Source organism: Capra hircus, chromosome 7 (genome assembly GCF_001704415.2).
Source record: "Capra hircus breed San Clemente chromosome 7, ASM170441v1, whole genome shotgun sequence".
Taxonomy (NCBI): domain Eukaryota; kingdom Metazoa; phylum Chordata; class Mammalia; order Artiodactyla; family Bovidae; genus Capra; species Capra hircus.
The window spans coordinates 30,273,549-30,294,069 of NC_030814.1; the positions used below are offsets into that span (position 1 = coordinate 30,273,549).

General features: G+C 45.1%; 1 protein-coding gene across 6 annotated transcripts in view; it reads right to left on the reverse strand.

The window, feature by feature from the left end:
- The window catches only part of LOC108633191 (teneurin-2), a 755,039-nt gene that overhangs the window by 10,161 nt on the left and 724,357 nt on the right, over window positions 1-20,521 (reverse strand). For all 6 annotated transcript variants that reach the window (XM_018050074.1, XM_018050073.1, XM_018050072.1 and 3 more), the window contains 2 exons: window positions 16,906-17,202; window positions 13,827-15,441 (listed from right to left, as the gene is read on the reverse strand). In XM_018050074.1, coding sequence (XP_017905563.1) covers window positions 13,827-15,441; window positions 16,906-17,202 — 1,912 coding nt within the window. The remainder of the gene's footprint in view (window positions 1-13,826; window positions 15,442-16,905; window positions 17,203-20,521) is intronic.

Below are 20,521 nucleotides of genomic sequence, written 5' to 3' on the forward strand. Positions count from 1 at the left end.
TTGATTTAGGTCATAGTGGTTTACCCTACTTTCTTCAATTTAAGTCTGAATTTTGCAACAAGGAGCTGATGACCTGAGCCATAGTCATCAACGGGTCTTGTTTTTGCTGACTGTATAGAGCTTTTTCACCTTCAGCTGCAAAAAATATAATCAGTCTGATTTCAGTACTGACCATCTGGTGATGTCCATGTGTAGAGTCATTGTTGTTGGAAGGGGGTGTTTACTATGACCAGTGCGTTTTCTTGGCAAATCTGTTAGCCTTTGCCCTGCTTCATTCTGTACTCCAAGGCCAAACTTGCCTGTTACTCCAGGTATCTCTTGACTTGCTGCTTTTGCATTTCAGTCCCCTGTGATGAAAAGGACATCATTTTTTGGTTTTAATTCTAGGAGGTCTTGTAGGTCTTCATTGAACTGTCCAACTTCAGCATTAGTGGTTGGGGCATGGACTTGGATTTTTGTGGTGTTGAATGGTTTGCGTTGGAAATATACCCAAGTACTGCATTTCAGACTCTTGTTGACTATGAGGAGTACTCCATTTCTTCTAAGGGATTCTTGCCTACAGTAGTAGATATAATGGTCATTTGAATTAAGTTCACCCATTCTCGTCCACTTTAATTCACTGATTCCTAAAATGTTGATGTTCACTCTTGCCATCTTCTGTTTGACCACATCCAATTTACGCTGACTCATGGACCTAACATTGCAGGTTCCTATGAAATATTGTTCTTTACAGAACAATATCGGATTTTACTTTCACCACCAGTTGTTGTTCAGTTGAGACCCCATGGACTGCAGCATGCCAGGCTTACTCAAACTCATGTCCTTGAGTCGGTGTTGCCATCCAACCATCTCGTCCTCTATCCACAACTGGGTGTTGTTTCTGCTGTGGCCCAGCCTCATTCTTCTCGAGCTATTTCTCTGTTCTTCCCCAGTCGCATATTGGAGACCTACCGACCTGGGGGAACTTATCTTTCAGTGCCATATCTTTTTGCCTTTTCATACTCTGCGTGGGGCTCTCAAGGCAAGAATGCTGAAGTGGTTTGGCATTCCCTTCTCCAGTAGGCCACATTTTGTCAGGCCATGACTAGCAGGGACATGCCCTCCAGCTTCTCCACATAGCTGGAAGATATGCCCTGTGCCCTGGCTGTCTCACTGCTGGCCCTCGTTGAGTGTGTAAACCTTCATGGGCCATTGGGTGTTGGTCAATGTGAAGCCCGGGGCTGAGGCAAAGGCCCTGCTGCAAGAGAGTCTGAGAGAGGCTGGAGCCAATGTTGGAGGACGCCCAGGAACAGAGGGCTTCCCTGGTTTTCCATTGCCTCTGGCTGCCCTGGGGCCAGTCCACCAAGCTTCTAATTTACCCCTCTCTCCCATGTTTTCCCCCAGCAACTGCAAGTCTGCTTTCAAAGTCTGTTAGTCTGTTTCTGTGTTGCAAATTCATTTGTATCATTGATTTTTAGATTCTAGATATAAGTGATATCAAATGATATTTGTCTTTCTGTGTCTAACTCTACTCAGTATAACAATCTCTAGGGTCCATCCACATTGCTGCAAATGGCATTATCTTGTTCTTTTTATGGCTGAGTAACATTCCATTGTATCTATGTTCCATATCTTTACCCATCCCTCTGCTGATGGACGTCTAGGTTGCTTCCATGTCCTGGCTAGTGTAAACAGTACTGCAGTGAACTCTGGGGTGTGTCTATCTCTTCTAATTATGGTTTTCTCCAGATATATGCCCAGGAGTGGGATTGCTGGATCACACGGTAGCTCTATTTTTCTTTTTTTTTTTTTTTAAAGAATTTCCATACTGTTCTCTGTAGTGGTGGTACCAGTTTACATTCCCACAAACAGTGCAGGAGGGTTCCCTTTTCTGCACACTTTCTTCAGCACTTATTGTTTGTAGACTTTTGATGACTATTCTGACTGGTGTGAGGTGATACCTCATGGTAGTTTTGATTTGCATTTCTCTGATAATTACTGATGTTGAGCATCTTTTCATGTGCTTTATGGTCACGTGTATGCCTTCTTTGGAGAAATGTCTGTTTAGATCTTCTGCACATTTTTTGATTGGGTTGTTTGTTTTTTGATATAGAGCTGCATGATCTGTTTGTACATTTTGGAGATTAAACACTGTTGGTTGTTTCACTTGCAACTTACTTCTCCCATTCCCTAGGTTGTCTTTTCATTTTGTGTATAGTTTCCTTTGCCATGCAAAAACTTTAAGTTTAATTTAGACCCATTTGTTTATTTGTATAGTGACTATCTCTTTTTTTTAAAAAATTTTATTTATTTTTTTATTTTTTAAATTTTAAAATCTTTAATTCTTAAAGTGACTATCTCTTATAGGAGTTTTTATTTTAAGGTCTATTTTGTCTGATATGAATATTGCTACTCCAGCTTTCTTTTGATTTCCACTTGCATAGAATATTCTTTACCATTCTCTCACTTTCAGTCTGTATGTATTCATGTCCCTAGATCTGAAGTGGGTCTCTTCAGAGTAATTATTATTACTTATTATCAGTTGCTTATTATCAATAAGTAATTATTGATATGTATGTTCTTATTGGAGAAGGAAATGGCAACCTACTCCAGTATTCGTACCTGGAGAATCCCATGGGCAGAGGAAGCTGGCAGGCTACAGTTGATGGGGTGGCAAAGAGTCAGATATGACTGAGTGACTTAGTATGCAAACACCCACATGTTTTGATTGCTGCTTGGTTAATTGCTTTGGGTTTGTTTATCTAGCTCTTTTTCCCCTTCCTCTTTTCTTGTGGTTTGATGACTATCTTTAGTGATGTGTTGGATTGCATGTGTGTGTTTGTATCTATTGTAGATTTCTGGTTTGAGGTTCCCGTGAGGTTTTGATATAGCTTCTATGTGTATGAGATTGTTTTAACTTGCTGAGCTCTTAATTTCCCATGCATTTCTAATATCCTACATTTGTGCTCGTCCCTCTTCTAACAGTTGCTGGTTTTGATATCGTATTTGTGTTTGATTTCCTACCCTTATGTTTGCCTTTACCACGAGCTTTTTGATTTGTAATTTCCTTGTTTCTAGTTGTGGCCTTTTCTTTTCTGCCTAGAGAAGCTCCTTTAGCATTTGTTGCAAAGCTAGCTTGGTGGTGCTGAATTAGCTTAGCTATTGCTTGTCTGTAAAGCTTTTGATTTCTCCATTGAATCAGAATGAGAGCCCTTCTGGGTAGAGTACTCTTGATTGTAGGTTCTTCCCTTTCACCACTTTTTCTTTTTCTTTCCTTTCACCACTTTAAATGTATCATGCCATTCTCTTCTTGTCTGCAGAGTTTCTGGGGAAAAAATCAGCTGACAACCTTATGGGGATTCCCTTAAATATTATTTGTTGCTTTTCATAATTTTTGGTTGTCTTTTATTTTTGTCACTTTGATTAATGTGTGCCTCAGCATGTTCTTCCTTGAGCTTGTCTTGTATGGGACGACTCTGAACTTCGTGGACTTGAATGAGTGTGTCCTTTCTTATGATAGGAGTTTGGTACCTAATCTCTTCAAATATTTTCTCAGGCCATTCTCCCTCTCTCATCTCCTTCTAGGACTCCTATAATGACAATGTTGATGTATTTAATGTCCCAGAGGTCTCTGAGAGTGTTCTCATTTCTTTTTTTCTTTTTCCTATTCCATAGCAGTGATTTCTACCACTCTCTTCCGGCTGACTTATTTGTTCTTCTGTCTCACTTATTCTTCTATTGATTTCTTCTAGACTATTTTTATTTCAGCTATTGTATCGTTCATCTCTGTTCTTTAAATATTTTAGGTCTTTTAAAAATGTTTCTTGTATCTTCTCAGTCTGTGCCTCCATTCGTTTTCCAGGATCTTGGATCATCTTTACTATCATTATTCTGAATTCTTTTTCAGGTAGACTGCCTACTGCCAGGTCACTTAATTGTACTTCTGGCTCTTTATCTTGTTCCTTCATCTGAAACATACTTCTTTGCCATCTCATTGGGTCTTTCTGTGTTTGTGGTCTCCTTTCTGCAGACTGTAGGGTTGTAGATCTTCTTGCTGCTTCTGTCTGTCTCCTAGTGGGTGAGGCTGGTCTAAGAGGCTTGTGCAGGCTTCCTAGTGGGAGGGACTAGTTCCTGCCCACTGGTGAGTGGAGCTAAGTCTTGTCCCTCTGGTAGGTGGAGCCATTTCAAGAGATTTATTTTCAGGTGGCTTGTGATCTCAGTACAACTTTAGGCAGCCTGCCTGCTGATGAGGTTGTGTCCTCCCTCTGCTGATTGTTTGGCCTGGGGTGTCCCAGGACTACAGTCTGCAGGCTGTTGGGTGGGGCCAGGTTTTGGTGCCAAAATCATGACCTGGGAGAGCTCACACCAATCACTATTCCCTGGCACTTCTACCACCAGTGTCCTTGCCCCCACTAGTGAGCCACAGCCAACTGCCACATCCCCAGGAGACCCTCCCTACACCTGCCCTGCCAAGACCCACAGGTAGGTCTGGCCCAGACTCCTGTGTGGTCACTGCTTTGTGCTGGGTGCCAGTACATGTGAAATCTTGTGTGCATCCTCTGAGAGTAGAGTCTCTGTTTCCTTTATTCCTCTGGAGCTCCTGCACGCAAGCTCTGCTGGCCTTCAATGCCAAATGCTCTGGAACTCCTCCTCCCGTTGCCAGACTCAGCCTGGAGAGCCCAACATGGGGCTCAGAACTCACTCCTATGGGAGAACCTCTGTCATATGATTATTTTGCAGTTTGTGGGTTACCCATCCAGTGGGTACAGGATCTGATTATGTCACGAAAGTGCCTCTCCTACCATCTGGTTGTGACTTCTTTGGATGTTAAAATATTTTTTTTTGGTAGGTTCCAGTCTTTTTTTGTTTATGGCTGTTCAGCAGTTAGTTGTGATTTTGGTGTTTTTGTGAGAAGAGGTCCTACTCAAGTCCTACTCTGCCATCTTGTCCAGAATCGAGGGCTCTACATATGTTCTTTTCCAGATACTTTTCCATTAAAGGTTATTACAAGATGTTGAATATACTTCCCTGTGCTATACAGGTCCTTGTTGTTTATTTTATATAAAGTATTGTGTATGTGTTAATCTCAAACATCTAATATATTTCCCCCTCCCCCTTTCCCCTTTAGTAATCATCGTAACTTTGTTTTCTATGTCTGTGAGTTTCTCTGTGTTTTAAAAAATGACTTAATTTGTACTATTTTTTAGATTCCACGCATAAATTATATCATATATTTGTCTTTCTGACTTAGTATGATAATTTCTAGGTTTATTCATATTGCTGCAAATGGCATTATTTTATTTTTCATGGTCAAGTAGTATTCCATTGTATATATGTACCATACCTGCTTTATCCATTCATCTGTTGATAGGCATTTGGACTGCTTCCATGTCTTGGCTATTATGAACAGTGCTGCTATGAACGTAGGGGTGCAGGTATCTTTTTCAATTATAATTTTATCTTTTCTGGTTATATGCCTGGGAGTGGGCTTGCAGAATTATATGATAGCACCATTTTTAGTTTTTAGTTTTTTTTTTTTTTTAAGGAGCCTCCATACTGTTTTCCATACTGGCTGCACCAATCCACATTGCCACCAACAGTGTAGGAGGGTTCCCTTTTCTCTACACCCTCTCCAGCATTTGTTATTTGTAGACTTTAAAAAAAATTTAAGGGACTTCCCTGGTTGTCCAGTGGCTAAGAGTCTGAGCTCCCAATGCAGGGGCCTGGGTTCAATTCCTGGTCAGTTAACTAGATCCCACATGCCATAGTGACGATCAAAGATCCTGTGTGCCATAACCCAGGGAAGCCAAATAAATAAATAATTTAAAAATTTAAATATTTATTTGGCTGAGTCAGGTTTTAGTTGCAGCACTTGGGACCTTTAGTTTCAGTATGTGGGATCTAGTTTCCCCACCAGGGATTGATCCTGGGCCCCTGCATTGGGAGTGCAGTCTTAGCTACTGGACCACCAGGGAAGTCCCATTTGTAGACTTTTTGATGATGGTACAAATTGACACTTGAAAATGTGTTTTTAGTTCTCTTGTGTATACGCCTAGGTGTGGAATTGCTGAGTCCTATGGTTAAATCCTTTAGTTTTACTTTTTAAAACAGACCAGAATCTGTGTCTTCTCACCACTTCTACCATCTCAACCCTTGCCTCGTCTTCTAACCGGTCTCCCTGCTTTCACCTCTGCTCCACACACCCTGTCAGCACAGCAGCCAGAATAAGCCCCTAGCATTCCTGTACTCATTACACTCCAGGGACTCCCTTGTTTCTCTCAGTGAAGAAGTGAAAGTCCTGCTAATGGTCTGCAGGGACCCTTAACATGTGATCTCTCCTCTCCTGCTCTGCTTCAGCCTCTCTGCTATTTCTTAAACATGCTAGGTGCACACTCATCTTGGGGCCTTTATACTGGCAACCCCTCTACCTGGAATGTGCTGTCTCACTCTTCCCTTTTTAAAGTCTTGCTCAGATACTGCCTCCAATAAGGCTGACCTCAGCCACCACGTTTAACCCCTGCCCATTCCCACCTAACAATCCCTAGTCCCTTCCTCATGCATCCCCCACCACCAAAACTGTAACTACACTTTAACATGTGTCTCATATGGTTATTTATTGCATTCATTGTTTACTGTCTGTCTCCCTCACTGAGAGTGTGAGCTCCACCAGGACAGGGAGTTAAACGTCTATTTCATTCACTGATGTCTCCCCAGGGCTGGCACAAAATAGGTGCTCAGTAAGGATTCATGGGGTGGATGAAAGAACAAACACTGAACGTATGTGGCAAAAGCCACCCTGACTACTGTGTGTGACAGAGGAACTACCTGTACCTGCCTGAGAAGATGCTTCTGAAGGGGTTGAAAAAGGGCTACCCAGCTCCTGCCCGAGGGCTGGTATGAGGGGCTTAATGCAACTTTGCTGCTAAACACACAGGCCTAGAAGACCCTCTAATGAGGGAGATTCTGGGATCCGTGGTATATCCATCAGCCTCAGGTACAGACAAGGTATTGAATGACTTGGTAACTATACTTATTAACGATAGTCCATTTAAGACTGATTAACATCAATAATCATACATGTATACAGGCTACGTTGCTTCGGTCATGTCCGACTCTGTGTGATCTTACGTAGCCCACCAGGCTCCTCTGTCCATGGAATTCTCCTGGCAAGAGTATTGGAGTGGGTTGTCATGCCCTCCTCCAGGGGATCTTCCAACCCAGGGACTGAATGGGAGTCTCTTATGTCTCCTGCACTGGCAGGTGGGTTCTCTACCACTAGCGCCACCTGGGAAGCCCATTTAAGAGTGATTATCCTCAATAATCATAAGAGAGGTGCACATAAAAACCACAGTGAAATAGTACCTCATACTTCTCAGAATCACTGCCATCAAAACGACAAGAGACAGTGAGGATGTGGAGAAAAGGGAGTCCTTAAGCACTGTTGATGGGAATGTTAATTGGTGTAGCCACCATGGAAAACAGTAAGCTGCTGCTGCTGCTGCTAAGTCGCCTCAGCCGTGTCCGACCCTGTGCGACCACAGAGATGGCAGCCCACCAGGCTCCGCCGTCCCTGGGATTCTCCAGGCAAGAACACTGGAGTGGGTTGCCATTTCCTTCTCCAATGCATGAAAGAGAAAAGTGAAAGAAGTCGCTTAGTCATGTCTGACTCTTTGCAACCCCATGGACTGCAGCCTACCAGGCTCCTCCATCCATGGGATTTTCCAGGGCAAGAGTACTGGAGTGGGGTGCCATTGTCTTCTCCAGAAAACAGTATGGAGGGTCCTCAAAAATTAAAAATACAACTGCTATATGATCTGGTAGTTCTACTCCTGGGTATTTATCCAAAGAAAACACTAATTTGAAAAGACATATGCACCCCTATGTTCACTGCAGCATTATATATAATAGCTAAGACATAGAACCCAATTGTCCATGGACAGATGAATGGATGAAGACAATGTGGTATGTATGCATCTATAGTGGAATATTACCCAGCTATAACAAAGAATGAAATCTTGCCATATGTGACAACGCAGATGGACCTTGAGGCTGTTCTTAGTGAAAGAAGTTAGCGAAAGACGAACACCATATGTTTTTACTTAAATGTGGACTCTAAAAAACAAAACAAATGAACAAATATATTAAAAAATAGAGTCACAGATACAGAGAACAAACAGGTGGTTGACAGTGGAGATGAGTGGGGGAATGAGCTACGTAGATGAAGGGGATTAAGAGCTACAACCACCAGTTATAAATAGGTCACAGGGATGTAATGTACAACTCAGGGAATATGGTCGATAGCACTGTAATAACTTTGGTGCGTAATCTATAAAAATATTGAGTCACTATGTTGTACACTTGAAGCTAACATAATATTGTAAGTCAACTATACATCAATAAAGAAGTCATTTAAGAATACAGGTTTGAAATTGCTTTAAAAATTGTGTCAGCAGCCCAGCAGAGAGAAGCCTGGCTTTAGTCCAGCAACAATCATATACCCACAGAGCACCTCTGTGCAAAGTACCAACAGATGATGAATGCCGTGCAGTGTGGATTTCTAAACTGGGTATTCCTGGTCACCCATCATGATCACCTGTCAAGACTCTTCTGCCATATCTAAGTATTATCTTACTGGTATTTGCTATCTAATTGAAGAATTGTTTTGCCTTGTCTACTTAAGGAAATCCATTTAAAAAAAGAAGAGACTTTCTGTCCCTACCATAAGTAGGAAGGCAGACTCTCTGCAAACAGAAAATAACTGTAAAATTAAAACAAAGCAATGCAATTAAATTGGAGCATGATTTTGTTACCTGCTACCGGGGGAGTCTTAGACCTGCTCTCTCCGTTAAAAAGGGAGATTAGAAGTGTTAATGAGGTGTTAAATACACACCAGCATCAACTGGAGGCTTTCTCCTCTGCCGATTTGGGAGAATAAAAAGAGCATGGAAAGAAACTAACTTTCCCCATTTGTGTTGCCATGTTATTTAATACCTCATCTGTACAATGTATAAAATCATCACATCTTTCACCAGGGATATGAAGGGAATCCCACGAAAGGCAAGAGAAGAGGTCTTTGCCCTCAGCAGACTCTCTGCATCCTGATTTCTTCCCTGCAGGCATCTCTCCCTGGTCTCTAGGAGATGAGTTAACAACACCCTGCCTTGGGAACCAGACACTTCTTCATTTTCTTTTCTTGGCCACACCATACTGCATGCGGGATCTTAGTTCCTTGGCCAGGGATTGAACATGTGCCCCCTACAGTGGGCGCACGGAGTCTTAACCATGGGACCACCAGGGAAGTTGCAAGAGACCAGACATTTTAATGGCCGCTCCGATGAACACTAACAGTTCATGTCATGTGTTTTCTTCTTTTAAAGTTTCTAACGTGGCTTGGTTTCTTCTGAAATGTTTATTCAAGTTGCTTGTCTCTTCCGTTTCGCAGAAGGCACTTGTGGCATCATACAGACACCTCTCCTCCTTTGAAAGTCATTGGTGTCCTCATTTAGCCTCCCTAAACAATCAGTCCTCGAGGTAGGAGCTGGCGATGTGGCCCCTCCTAATAGCTCATCACTCCCCTACCTTATGTTCTTCGCAGCAAGTGCCGCTGGAGCACGTGCTCTGTAATACACACTGTCAGCACAGCAGCTTAGGTGCTAAGTGCAGACAGCAGAGCGTAGAATGAGGAGGAGGGCTGGGCCTCCCTCCTCTCAGGGAAATCAACCTCCATGAAGTCCGACTTCAAACTTGCATGAACCTGGGGGTCTGTAAGCCCAGAGACCCCCAAGGGAGAAAGATGGGGAGCCCACCCAAGTCATCGTGGGTAACATTTCTGAGGTTTGCTTACCTCAGAATGGGGGGTTTCAGATTTGCCAGAGCAATGCCACTCAGGGCAGAGTTTGGGATCTGTTTCAAAGTAGAGCTGCAGACCCCTGGGAGCCCTGGGGAATTACATAAAGGGGATAACTTCACTCCTCACCTAAAGACTTCCTGTCTCCGAGTCTAGAGCTTCTTATAAAGAACAAATGCATTCCTACCATCGATCAGGCTTTGTGCAGGCCTCAGCTCTTTACATATCACGACTCACTTGCTCCTAACAGGGGGTCTATGCTGCTCGCCTCTGTGCCAGTAGAGGAAACAGCCTCCACCAGCCTCAAGAGGTGTCTGCTACATTCAGAGAGCTGTATTTCCAAACAGGAAAGATTCTTTTGAGCACAAGAGAGGGAGAGAGAGAGAGAACTTCTATTCATGGCGTTCCTGCTGACTACACGTTAATTACTTCTTAAATTGTTAGCGGCAAGTTCAACCACTCTGCTCATCTCCTAAGATCCAAATTAAGAGTCACAAAGATGGGTTTACAGATGAGCCAACACTCGGATAGCGGAGAATGATTTGATGTTCTCTCTTGGGGTGCATCCTTCGGAGGTCATCTCGTCCGCAGCAGGCAGCAGGTGTGGGCTTGTGCCTGGTCCAGTGCTCTTCACCCAGGTCCTCTTCCTCTGCTTTGACTGCAGACATTAGTCCTAGGCGTGGGGCTTCTCTAATAGGACCTTTTATTTTAGACTCTTCCTAGTGTTTTCTGGATTCAATTTTGTTGGACTTTGTTCAGCCTGGCTTTGATGCCCATTTATTGAGTCTCCATGAAGCACTGGAATGAGGACTGTCATCTTGCTATTCAAAAAACTCTGCTAATTTCTTTTTTCTATTTTTACTGGTGTATAGTTGATGTATTTATTTTAAATTATACTCCAGTAAAACATTTGGAGTATATTATATGCCAATAAAATCATTTTAAAATACATGAAATTCTAAAATGATTTTTATTGGAGTAGCTTTACAATGTTGTGTTAGTTTCTGCTGTGCAGCAAAGTGAATCAGCTATACGTATTCGTATATCCTCTCTTTTTTAGATTTCCTTCCCATTTAGGTCACCACCAGGCACTGACTATCTGCTAATTTCTTTTTGTCTTTTCGGGAGAACCAGGAGAGTAGCTGAGGGGGTCAGTGAGGTTGACCGTGCTTTGCAAATGATTTTGTTTGGGTCTTAGTAGCTGTAGGGTGTCTGTTTAGCCCATTCTGAGGACTTTCTATTTGCTTCTGGCTGGTCCATCCCCAAGGTGTCCGGTGCCAAGAGGGCTCTGGGAAGCGCATTCTTGGGGGTGGAGGCCTTCTTCCATGCCTGAGATAGGCGTGGGCTGCCACCCCATTCCTATTGTTTTCATCTGGAGACTCTTCCTTTCCCTTCCCCACTTCATAATGGCCTCAGCTCAAACGCCCCTTCCTCTGTGAGCACCCCAAAGAAATGGGATCCTTTGTTCTCTAACTCTTAGCTGTTTCATTTATCTTCACGGTCCTTGTCATTATATACATATGGGTGTGTGTGTTTTCCTGAGACGCCCTTTAGTTAGAAACTGCAGTGTGGTCAGTGGAAGAAGGAGAAGGTGGGACGATTTGAGAGAACAGCATTGAAACATATACATTACCATATGTAAAACAGAGAAGCAGTGCGAGGCTGATATATGAAGCAGGGCACCCAAAGCTGGTGCTCTGTGACAACTTGGAAGGATAGGGTGGGGGGTGGTTCAGGATGGTGGGGACACATATATTCCAATTAATATTGACGTATGGCAAAAACCACCACAATGTTGTACAGGAATTCTCCTCCAGTTAAAATGAATGAATGAAAAAAAAAAAAGAAACTGCAGTGAGCTGGGTGGGCACAAACCCTGCTAAGCCCTGGGGAAGAGAGGACGCCCTGGCAGAGTAGCATGGCAGGGCCCCCCGATGATGCACAGTGGGGCAACTAGGAGGGAACTAGCTTGGCTGTAATTCCTGTACTCCTGAGGCACCAGCTGCTTCGGTTGTAGGGGGATGCTGGGTTCAACTTCAAAGGCTCTGGAACCTGTCAGTGAGGCACAGCATGGCCAGAAGTTGGCCTTTAAGGTCATCTATTTTTGCAGCATGGGGCACTGAGGGCCACACTGTGCTCCAGGGAGCTGCTGCTTCCTTTCCTGTTCTGGGGATGGATGAGTGATCCCTGGTTACCTGAGGGTAGGGACCCTCTGGGCCTGATGCTTCCCTGGCCCATGGCTAAGAGCTATCAGTTCCCTGGAACTTGGCAGGGGGGAATTGGGGTCCTCTCTGTTATTCATCTACAATGCATGTTCAGGTGAGATGGCTCCATATTCTTTGCTGAATATTGGTCTTTTTTCTTCCATTCATCTATCCATCTATCTATCCAGATTTCCTTGTTTATCTCCCTGAAAACAGGGGCTCTATCTTGCAGTCCACTGCATCTCTAGTACTTATATGTTAGATGAAAATATCTGTCAATAGGTGAATAGACAGACAGATGGATAAGGACCCTCATTTAACCAATTTCTCACTTAGCATGAAGAAGCAGATTATTTGCCTTCCTTGACCTGTTTATCCAGACCTCTCTCTCCAAGCTTCCCATGTCCTTTTGACCTTTTTTTCTTTTTTCTGTGATTGAGCTCTGAGTGGCCTGCAGGATTTTAGTTTCCCAATCAGGGATTGGACCCGCGCCCCCTGTAGTGGTAGCACAGAGTCTCAGCCACTGGACCACCAGGGAAGTCTCCTGTCCTTTTTGACTTGTGCGCATGTCTGTCTTCAGCCTTGAGCTCGTTTCTACCACCAAGATCCCCTTCATTCTTCAAGCCTGGTTTGAGGTGGGGCCCTTCTGGACTATGCCAAAATTTTCAAAACTGAAATCATCTGCACATGCACTTCTTTGAGAGAAGTGTCTGCCTTGTTTCCATTGCATCCCCAGTAGGCATCACTGACTCGATGGACATGAGTCTGAGTAAGCTCCAGGAGTTGGTGATGGACAGGGAAGCCTGGCGTGCTGCAGTCCATGAGGTCACAAAGAGTTGGACGTGACTCAGCGACCGAACTGAACTCCAGGATGAAGCATGCTGGTGCCTTAAAAGTGCTTGTTGAATGAATAACTGGACAAACACCTATATGGTAGCATAGACTTAATCCCGTTTTCCATTATCACTGCTTATTTGTATCTGTTTCTCACCAGCCTTGTCGTAAGGTTAGGAGCTGGGTCATAGTCATCTCAGTACCCACGCTGTTTCGTTGCTTCACTAGTAATGATGATGTTAATAACACAAGTAGACACCCTTTCGTGAACATCCTCTGTCCAAGTGCCAGGCACTGAACTTTACATACGTAAGTTCATTTCCTTCTTACGATCACTCTCTGAGATGATTTTGTTAGTGCCCTTTTGCAGAGAAGGATACTACAGCTCAGAGATACTGGACAACCAGCCCAAGGTCCTTTGACTTATAAATAAAAGAATTTGAACCAGGTATTTCTGAGATCAGGGTCTCATCCTTTCCTCCTTCATAAGGTTGCTTTCCTCTTTTGAGTTAGAGAGGGCTCTTATAAAAGTTGTTTCAATGGAATGGACTTGAAAATAGCCAGGACATCTTCAAACAGAGCTGCCTGGATAGCTCAGTTGGTAGAGCATGGGACTTTTAATTCCAGGGAAGATGCCCTAGAGAAGGGAATGGCAACCTAGTCCAGTATTCTTGCCTGGAGAACTCCATGGACAGAGGAGCCTGGCAGGTGAGAGTTCATGGAGTCCAGAGAGTCAGACACGACTGAGAGACTAACGTTTTCACACTTTTCTTCAAATAGAGCTAAGGACTGCTCTGTACCGTGATTGTGTGAGTGCTCTCGATCCTGTACCTGCAGTGTACACAGCCCTCCAGGATTCTCCTAGCGTCAGACATAAGACCTTGTTTCAAAGTCCCTGATAGTCTACCCGGACAACCACCCCACGGGGAGCCACTGCCCAGCTGAGGTGGCCAGGTCCTTACCTGTCACGTAGTTCTTCAAGTCCAGCTCATTGCTGAGAGGATTGTTGCTCTTGAACATGTACAGGTTAAAGGGGGCCGGCTCCTTGCCCACATTTTTCCACATGGTGTAGTCTGGAGAGGTCCATCGTCCCGCCAGCACGTCATAATCACGCTGCGTGAAGTGGACCAGCTTGGTGAGGGGATCGTAGAGTCCCCCGTGGAAGCCAATGACCATCTGGAAGTCAGGGTTGGAGTCGTAATAAATCTCCCCATAGGCGGTGTACTGCAGCTGCTTGATCATGAGACCATTGATGCTGAACACAGCCAGGGGCGTCCCCGTGTTGTCCGAGGCAACATAGTACTCCTCTCCACTGCTGCTCTCCATGGCAAAGAGGTGCCCCTGGAGGTCATAGTAGAGCGAGGTTATCTCTGAGTTGGAGTGATTGTAGACATGGGTGATGCGAGTCGGGTTGTGGAGGTCGGAGTAGAAATACTGCAGGTGGTGGCCCAGGTTGGTCTTGTAGGAAGCCCGCCGCCCCACGCCGTCATAGCGATATTGGACGCTCCAGCCACTGGCCTTGTTATAAGCCCTCGTTAGGAGGCCCTTGGAGTTGTACTCAAAGATGTCAGCCCCTCGCTGGCACAGATAGCCATCGTCATCAATTTTGTACTGCACGTCACCAAGCCTGGTTATCCGATCCCGGAGGTCGTAGCGCAAGGGCATGAGGCGCACACTGTTCCCTGGGTTCAGCAAGTGGAGGTTCCCATTGAGGTCATAGCTGTAGCGCCAGGTGGGGCGGTCATTGACGGCCACACTCTGGAGCTGCCCGTCCCCGTCATAGTCGTACGTGTACTTAGTGGTGTTGGCGTAGGGCCCCAGTTTCAGCTCCCTCTTGATCACCCTGCCCATGCTGTCATACTGCACCGTCATCCAGTACATGAGGGACCGGAACATCTCGTATTGGACTTCCTTGATCCGCCCGTGGGTGTCAAAGTGTTTGCTGAGGGTCATCACGGCCGTGGTGATGATCTGGTTGATGTCATAATAGATGACCCCGAACTTGCCAAAGTGCTCCACTTTGCCGGAAATCTCATCATAGCGGTAGAGGTCAACGGGAAGGGGAGTCTCACTTATGACGGGCTTGATGCTTGCGATCCGGAAGCTGTTGTCATGATAGGTGTATTCAAACCTGGCGTTGACCATGCCTTCCTCGGAGAACCTGTAGATCTGCTTGTCCACGAGTGGGCCGATCTTTCGGTACCTGATGGTGCAAGAGAAGCCCCCACTTTGGAGGTTGACCATTTTTAAGACGCCAGTGGTCTCATCATACCCAAAAGTGATGGCAGTGCTGTCGTAGACAATCTCCGACAGCTTGGAGAGTTTCCCATACTTGTAGAATACCTGGCGTCCAGTGCCCAAAAAGGATGTCTTCAGGATGCGACCATCATCACTGTAGTCAAAGATGACGGAAGCGTTGCTTTCAGGCGGGTTATAAGTGTTGCGGATGTAGCCGATGGAGGTGTGGGTGGACATGCTGTGCCGGGCGACGCTGGGCATGGTGACGGCATGGAGGCGCTCGGAGGAGTCGTACTCGAATATGTACTGACGCTGACTCTGGAGCAGGAGCACCATGGACTGGAGGAGGAAAGGGGAAGGGAACACATGAGTTAGCCATTTAGGACCCAGTGCTCAAAGGGACGGAATTTATTCCATGTCCCTAAATGGCAATTCAAAAGCTGTGAAGGATGGGGAGATTCAGATCAGAGATGTGGGGTGAATTGATGTCATGGGGCATGCTACTCTATGGATCATGGCAGCTAGAGGAATGTTCCTCAAATTTTAATGTACATGTAAAATACCCAGGGATCTGGTGTAAAGACAGATTCTGATTATATAGTTCAGTGCGAGAGGGCAGTGGGGAGGTGGCCTGTGAATCTGCTTTGGGAACATCCCAGGTGATGCTGGTGTTGCCTGGACCATAGTCTGAGTTGTAAGGGGTTTGAAGGACTGAGATGAGAGGTACTGAGTTCGCCTCCAGGCTCAATGACAAGACATCCTGAGACTGGTGAGAAATGACTGCTGCTGGCCTGGCAGGGGACAGGTATGATGCACATACTATGTTTGGGGGCACCCCCGACTAAGTCTCATCATAAAGCACATCCTTCATTTAGAAGCCACTGGAAAGATTAAGTAACCTGGAATCATTGATTCTTTGGGGGAAAAAATGACCTCCAACTTGAAGCCATGGGGAGATTCTTGCCTTCCCTGATTGACCATTCATTCTGGTATCTTCTGTCCTAATGAGAACAGTATTGAGAAGGGACCAAATAGACAAAAGCCCCTCTTACAGAGGAGGCAACAGCTCTGTCTGCAAGTGACCACTGCCATCAGGAAGCAAGAAGGGAAGAAATGGAAATGGGCTTGTGTAGAGGTGAGTCCAGGCGAGAGGCCCAGGCTGAGCAAACCCCTGTCTAATGATAGATGACCAAGGCAGTCTTTAAAAAGTCTTGACCCCCTACTCCCAGAAGGGACCTCTTTTTTACTGCTGCTCCAACCTGACCTTTTCTGACACAGAAACCTGAGTCTGGCACTTTCAGACACAGGGAATTATGTAGCAAGAATCTGTTGACTGCTTCAGCCAATAAGCCAAGAAGGAGGGGGCTGCTCCGTGTGCTGGAGTTTTAGGCAGAGTTCCTACCCTGATGGCTTAATTCCAGGCATGGTAGAAATGAATCACTGCATTTCCAATTCATAAGGAATGATGAACTGTGCTGCTAGTGACATGATTCTGTCCGCTTCAACAGCACTTTTCTGGGGGAATAAAATCAGACAATCCATTCTTTTCGCCATTACCGAGTATCTAGCAGGTTTTTTCTTTTTTTTTTTTTTTTTGCTGTTGATGGTAGTAGTGCTGGGCTATGAATAACATTTTCCTTGGGATTTCCTCCCTCCCAGAGGGTGGGAGTACGTGGGAGCCCTGGTAGAGTCAAAGTAAAGATGTTAAAATGTCTTATGGCAAAGTGTATCAGGTCAGCTTAAAAAGAGCAGCGTGAATGAGAGAGACAGCCCCAGCTGAGCAAGGGCAGCATGTCCACCCACCTTGTCAAGGTAGGAATAGCTCCACACCTTCCCGTCGGCAAACATGCGGGACACGATCCGGCCCTGCTTGTCGATGTCCGTCCTCTCGCTCATGGCCCCACGCTGAAGGCCGGCCAAGCGCCCATTGAAGAAATAGGAGACGTTCACGGCCGCCAGCCCGCTGCTGGGGAGCCAGAGGAAGGGGCGGCCCACTTGGTCGTAAATGATCCTCAGGGTGAACTTCCGGTGGTCATCATAGATCTTCTCTGTCCGAATGTTCCGGTCATAGTCAATGGACAAGAGATTTCTTCCATGGACCTGGGAAAACACAATACGCCTGCTTTGAAAGACATCACAGGGCATGTTAGCTCAGATTGCTATGGAGGATGTGGCTGGTGTGGCCAGGGCATGTGTGTGCTTTAGAGGAAGGAATATTCTTGAAGTTATTTAGGGAAGTGCTTCCTAAATGCCTTTATATCATAGCACACACAGGAAATGGTAATTTTTGTAGCATTCACTAGAATACAGAAACAAGGCTGCTTATGGCTGGAAATGACTGATCTGGGCATGGCCACCATGAACAGTTATATAGGCTGTACACTGCACAGTTCAGGGGTGCCATCATGTAAACCACGTAAATGGTGAAATTACATGGCCATCCACAATAGCCCTGGACCCCAGGGTTCTGACTGTCCTGCCTGGCCATCTTGGCAAGCAAGATAATTTGTATATTTATACACTTAAAACCCTTTTTGGGCAAGTCATCAACTAATGGGTAGCTAATGATCTTTGAGAGCAGGTGCCAAGATTTGTTCCCAAATCTTAAAAGGTACCCAGGAAGGTGAGGAGAAGCTCTTAGAAATCCATGTTTTACCATGATCTGGGAATACAAAGCCTTATTCCTGCGTGAAATCCTTTAATTCTCCCACCTACAGAAAAATCTCACCATTGCTAAGGATGCAAGACACCAGTGGGATAATAGCAACAGGGCTGGGGAATTCCAACAAAGGGAAGAACTGATTCACTTAGATTTGAAAGGAACAACCCAGATATAATTTAATATTTATTTAGCAGTTGATCTGTTTAGAGAAGAGAGCCTCTCTCCGAAGGCAGAGCTGAGAGACTAGACTCTGGGTATGGGGACATGAGAGGGACTCTAGAGATTCAGCTAGCCTGGAGTGGATGCCTGGAATTGAAGGGAATGAGGCCAACTCAACCCAGGCTCTTTCAACATAATTGACTGCAAATCGGCACCTCCCTGGGGTGACTGCTGAAGGCAAGGGAAGGTATAAACATGCAGAAGGAAAGGATGAGAAAGATGTCTGGTACCTCCCCACCTTTTAGTAATAATTCAATAGCACTTAACAATAATAATGATGGTAATACTAACTTTGACACATGTTCAGAGCCAGTCTATATAGGCATTATCTTGGGCAATTTACATCCACTGTCGGAGCTGATGCTCACAAATGACGAAAACAAGCCTCGAACAGAGGTTATACACTTGCCCAAGGTCATGCTGCAATGAAGTGGTAGGTTAGTCTGGGACTTAGGTCTTTAGACTCTGACCAGTTAACCAACCAGCTCTACTACTTCCCACACTTTATATTGGATATGCATTGAGTGTCCTGAGATGTGTCAAATGACTGTAAAGCACTGCCACAGCCCTTGAAGGGTTCCACATTGCAGCTTTGGTGGGGGGACTAGGAATAATTCTAATATGACAGACACCTATTATACTGGGGAGCAGCACTTTACCCAGGTAAAGAACTACATTTCACAGCTTTCTTGAGACTTGGGTAGGAGCAAAGTGATTTAAGTAGTAGTCGTTGGCTGGGTCTGCTGGGAACCTTGAAGAAAGCAGACACAGCCAGGAAGCAAGCACCCCTTTTGTTCTTCCTCCCTCCTTTCCTTAGGTGGAATGTGGATGTGATCACTGGCGCTCCAGTATTCACTTTGTGAATATGGGGTGACTTTGAGGATGTTAAACCTCGAAGATAATGGCTCATCCGGAGAAAGCGTCTAGATCCCTGTCAACCTAGGTGTCTTCAAGATGACCTAGGTCATCTGTACCAGCCATGAATTGCTTACCCCTAGGAACAGGGAAGGGCTACCCACTCCAAGTATTCTTGCCTGGAGAATTCCATGGACAGAGAAGCCTGGCAGACTACAGTCCATGGAGTCACAAAGAGTCAGACATGACTGAGTTACTAGCACTTTCACTTTTCAGACTCCTTTTAGAGCATGAGAATAATGTCTATATCTTGTATACTCTCCTGTTATTTCTAATCTGTTACCAGCAGTTGAAGCTAATCTAAACTGATAAAAGTCCCTGATGCTTTGACAGACACTGTGCTAAGTGCTTTACATACTTGATTCCATTTTATTCTCACACATAGGTAAAAATTATTTTATATATGGGCATCCAAGCTCGAGGGGGTCACATAGCTAGAGAAGTGCCAGGATCTGAGCCCAGGACTACCTGATTCCCCAAACCATTGCTGTTTTCATGAAATCATCCCAGAGAAAAGGGGACAGAACATGTGAGATAGAACATTTATCTAAAGCATGGAAAGAGAAAAAGGTGTGAGTTCTTGGGATTTTAAGAAAATCCAACTTTAAGTGAAAGATTCATATCATCAAACCTGCAGTAATTGGAAGAATCCAAAAAAGGAGTATGGCAGAATATTTCTAACATGTCCGAAAGTTAATGCTGTCAGAATCGCTGAAGATGCTGAAGATACGGTATTAGAGTTATCATAACCAGAGCAAACCACAAGCTTGGGTTAGAAAGATCACTTCCTCTGGGAACAGAAATTTGGCCACACTGGGTCGCTTCATTTGGGACAAGAGCAGCAGAAGGCCACCAATATTCTTAAGCCTATTGTCTCAGGATTTCAGTTCAAGACCTTGTGAACATTTTATTCGGCAGAATGAAACATGTGGCAACAGTGAGGAAGGATTTTCAGGATTTCCTGAGCCGCCTGTACCTATGTATTTCCTACTTCCTCAGTCATCCGTCCATCCCTTTCCTGTTTTCCCGTGTTTCTCTTCACTAATATCACACAGCCCCCAGGGCATTTATTATTGATTAAACATTACATCTCTGCCAATGTCAAGCATGGTGCCTGCTCTGGAATGCAAGGAGGAACACCACCAACAGAGCAACACGTCCTGAGAACTTTGCGATGGGCTTGGTGTGTTCTCAGCACTGCCCATGTTTTTCTTGTTTAATCCTCACAACACTCACAGGCAGGCACTATTATCCCAATATTACATGCAAAGCACAGATGGTTAAAGTGCTGTGCTCACGCTTACACAGTAAGCGTTGGGCCCAGGATCCCAATCCTGAGCTCACCACCTCCACCCCTAGGCTGTACCGTTGCCCCCCACACCCCCACCCCATGGGTGGCTCTCCATCAGAGGTGCGATTCTAAACCATCGGGGATGCTCTCTCAAAGCACGGCTGCTGCACTGACTCCACCACTGCTGAATCAGCCTCCCAGGGAATCAAAGCTGGGCGATTCTGACGAGTCCTACTGGCTAAAATACTTAGTGTGCCATAGGCTCTATCTTCAGTTACCTGGGGGAGACCAACAGGCAAATCATATATCCATAATATAATTGTGTGTATGCA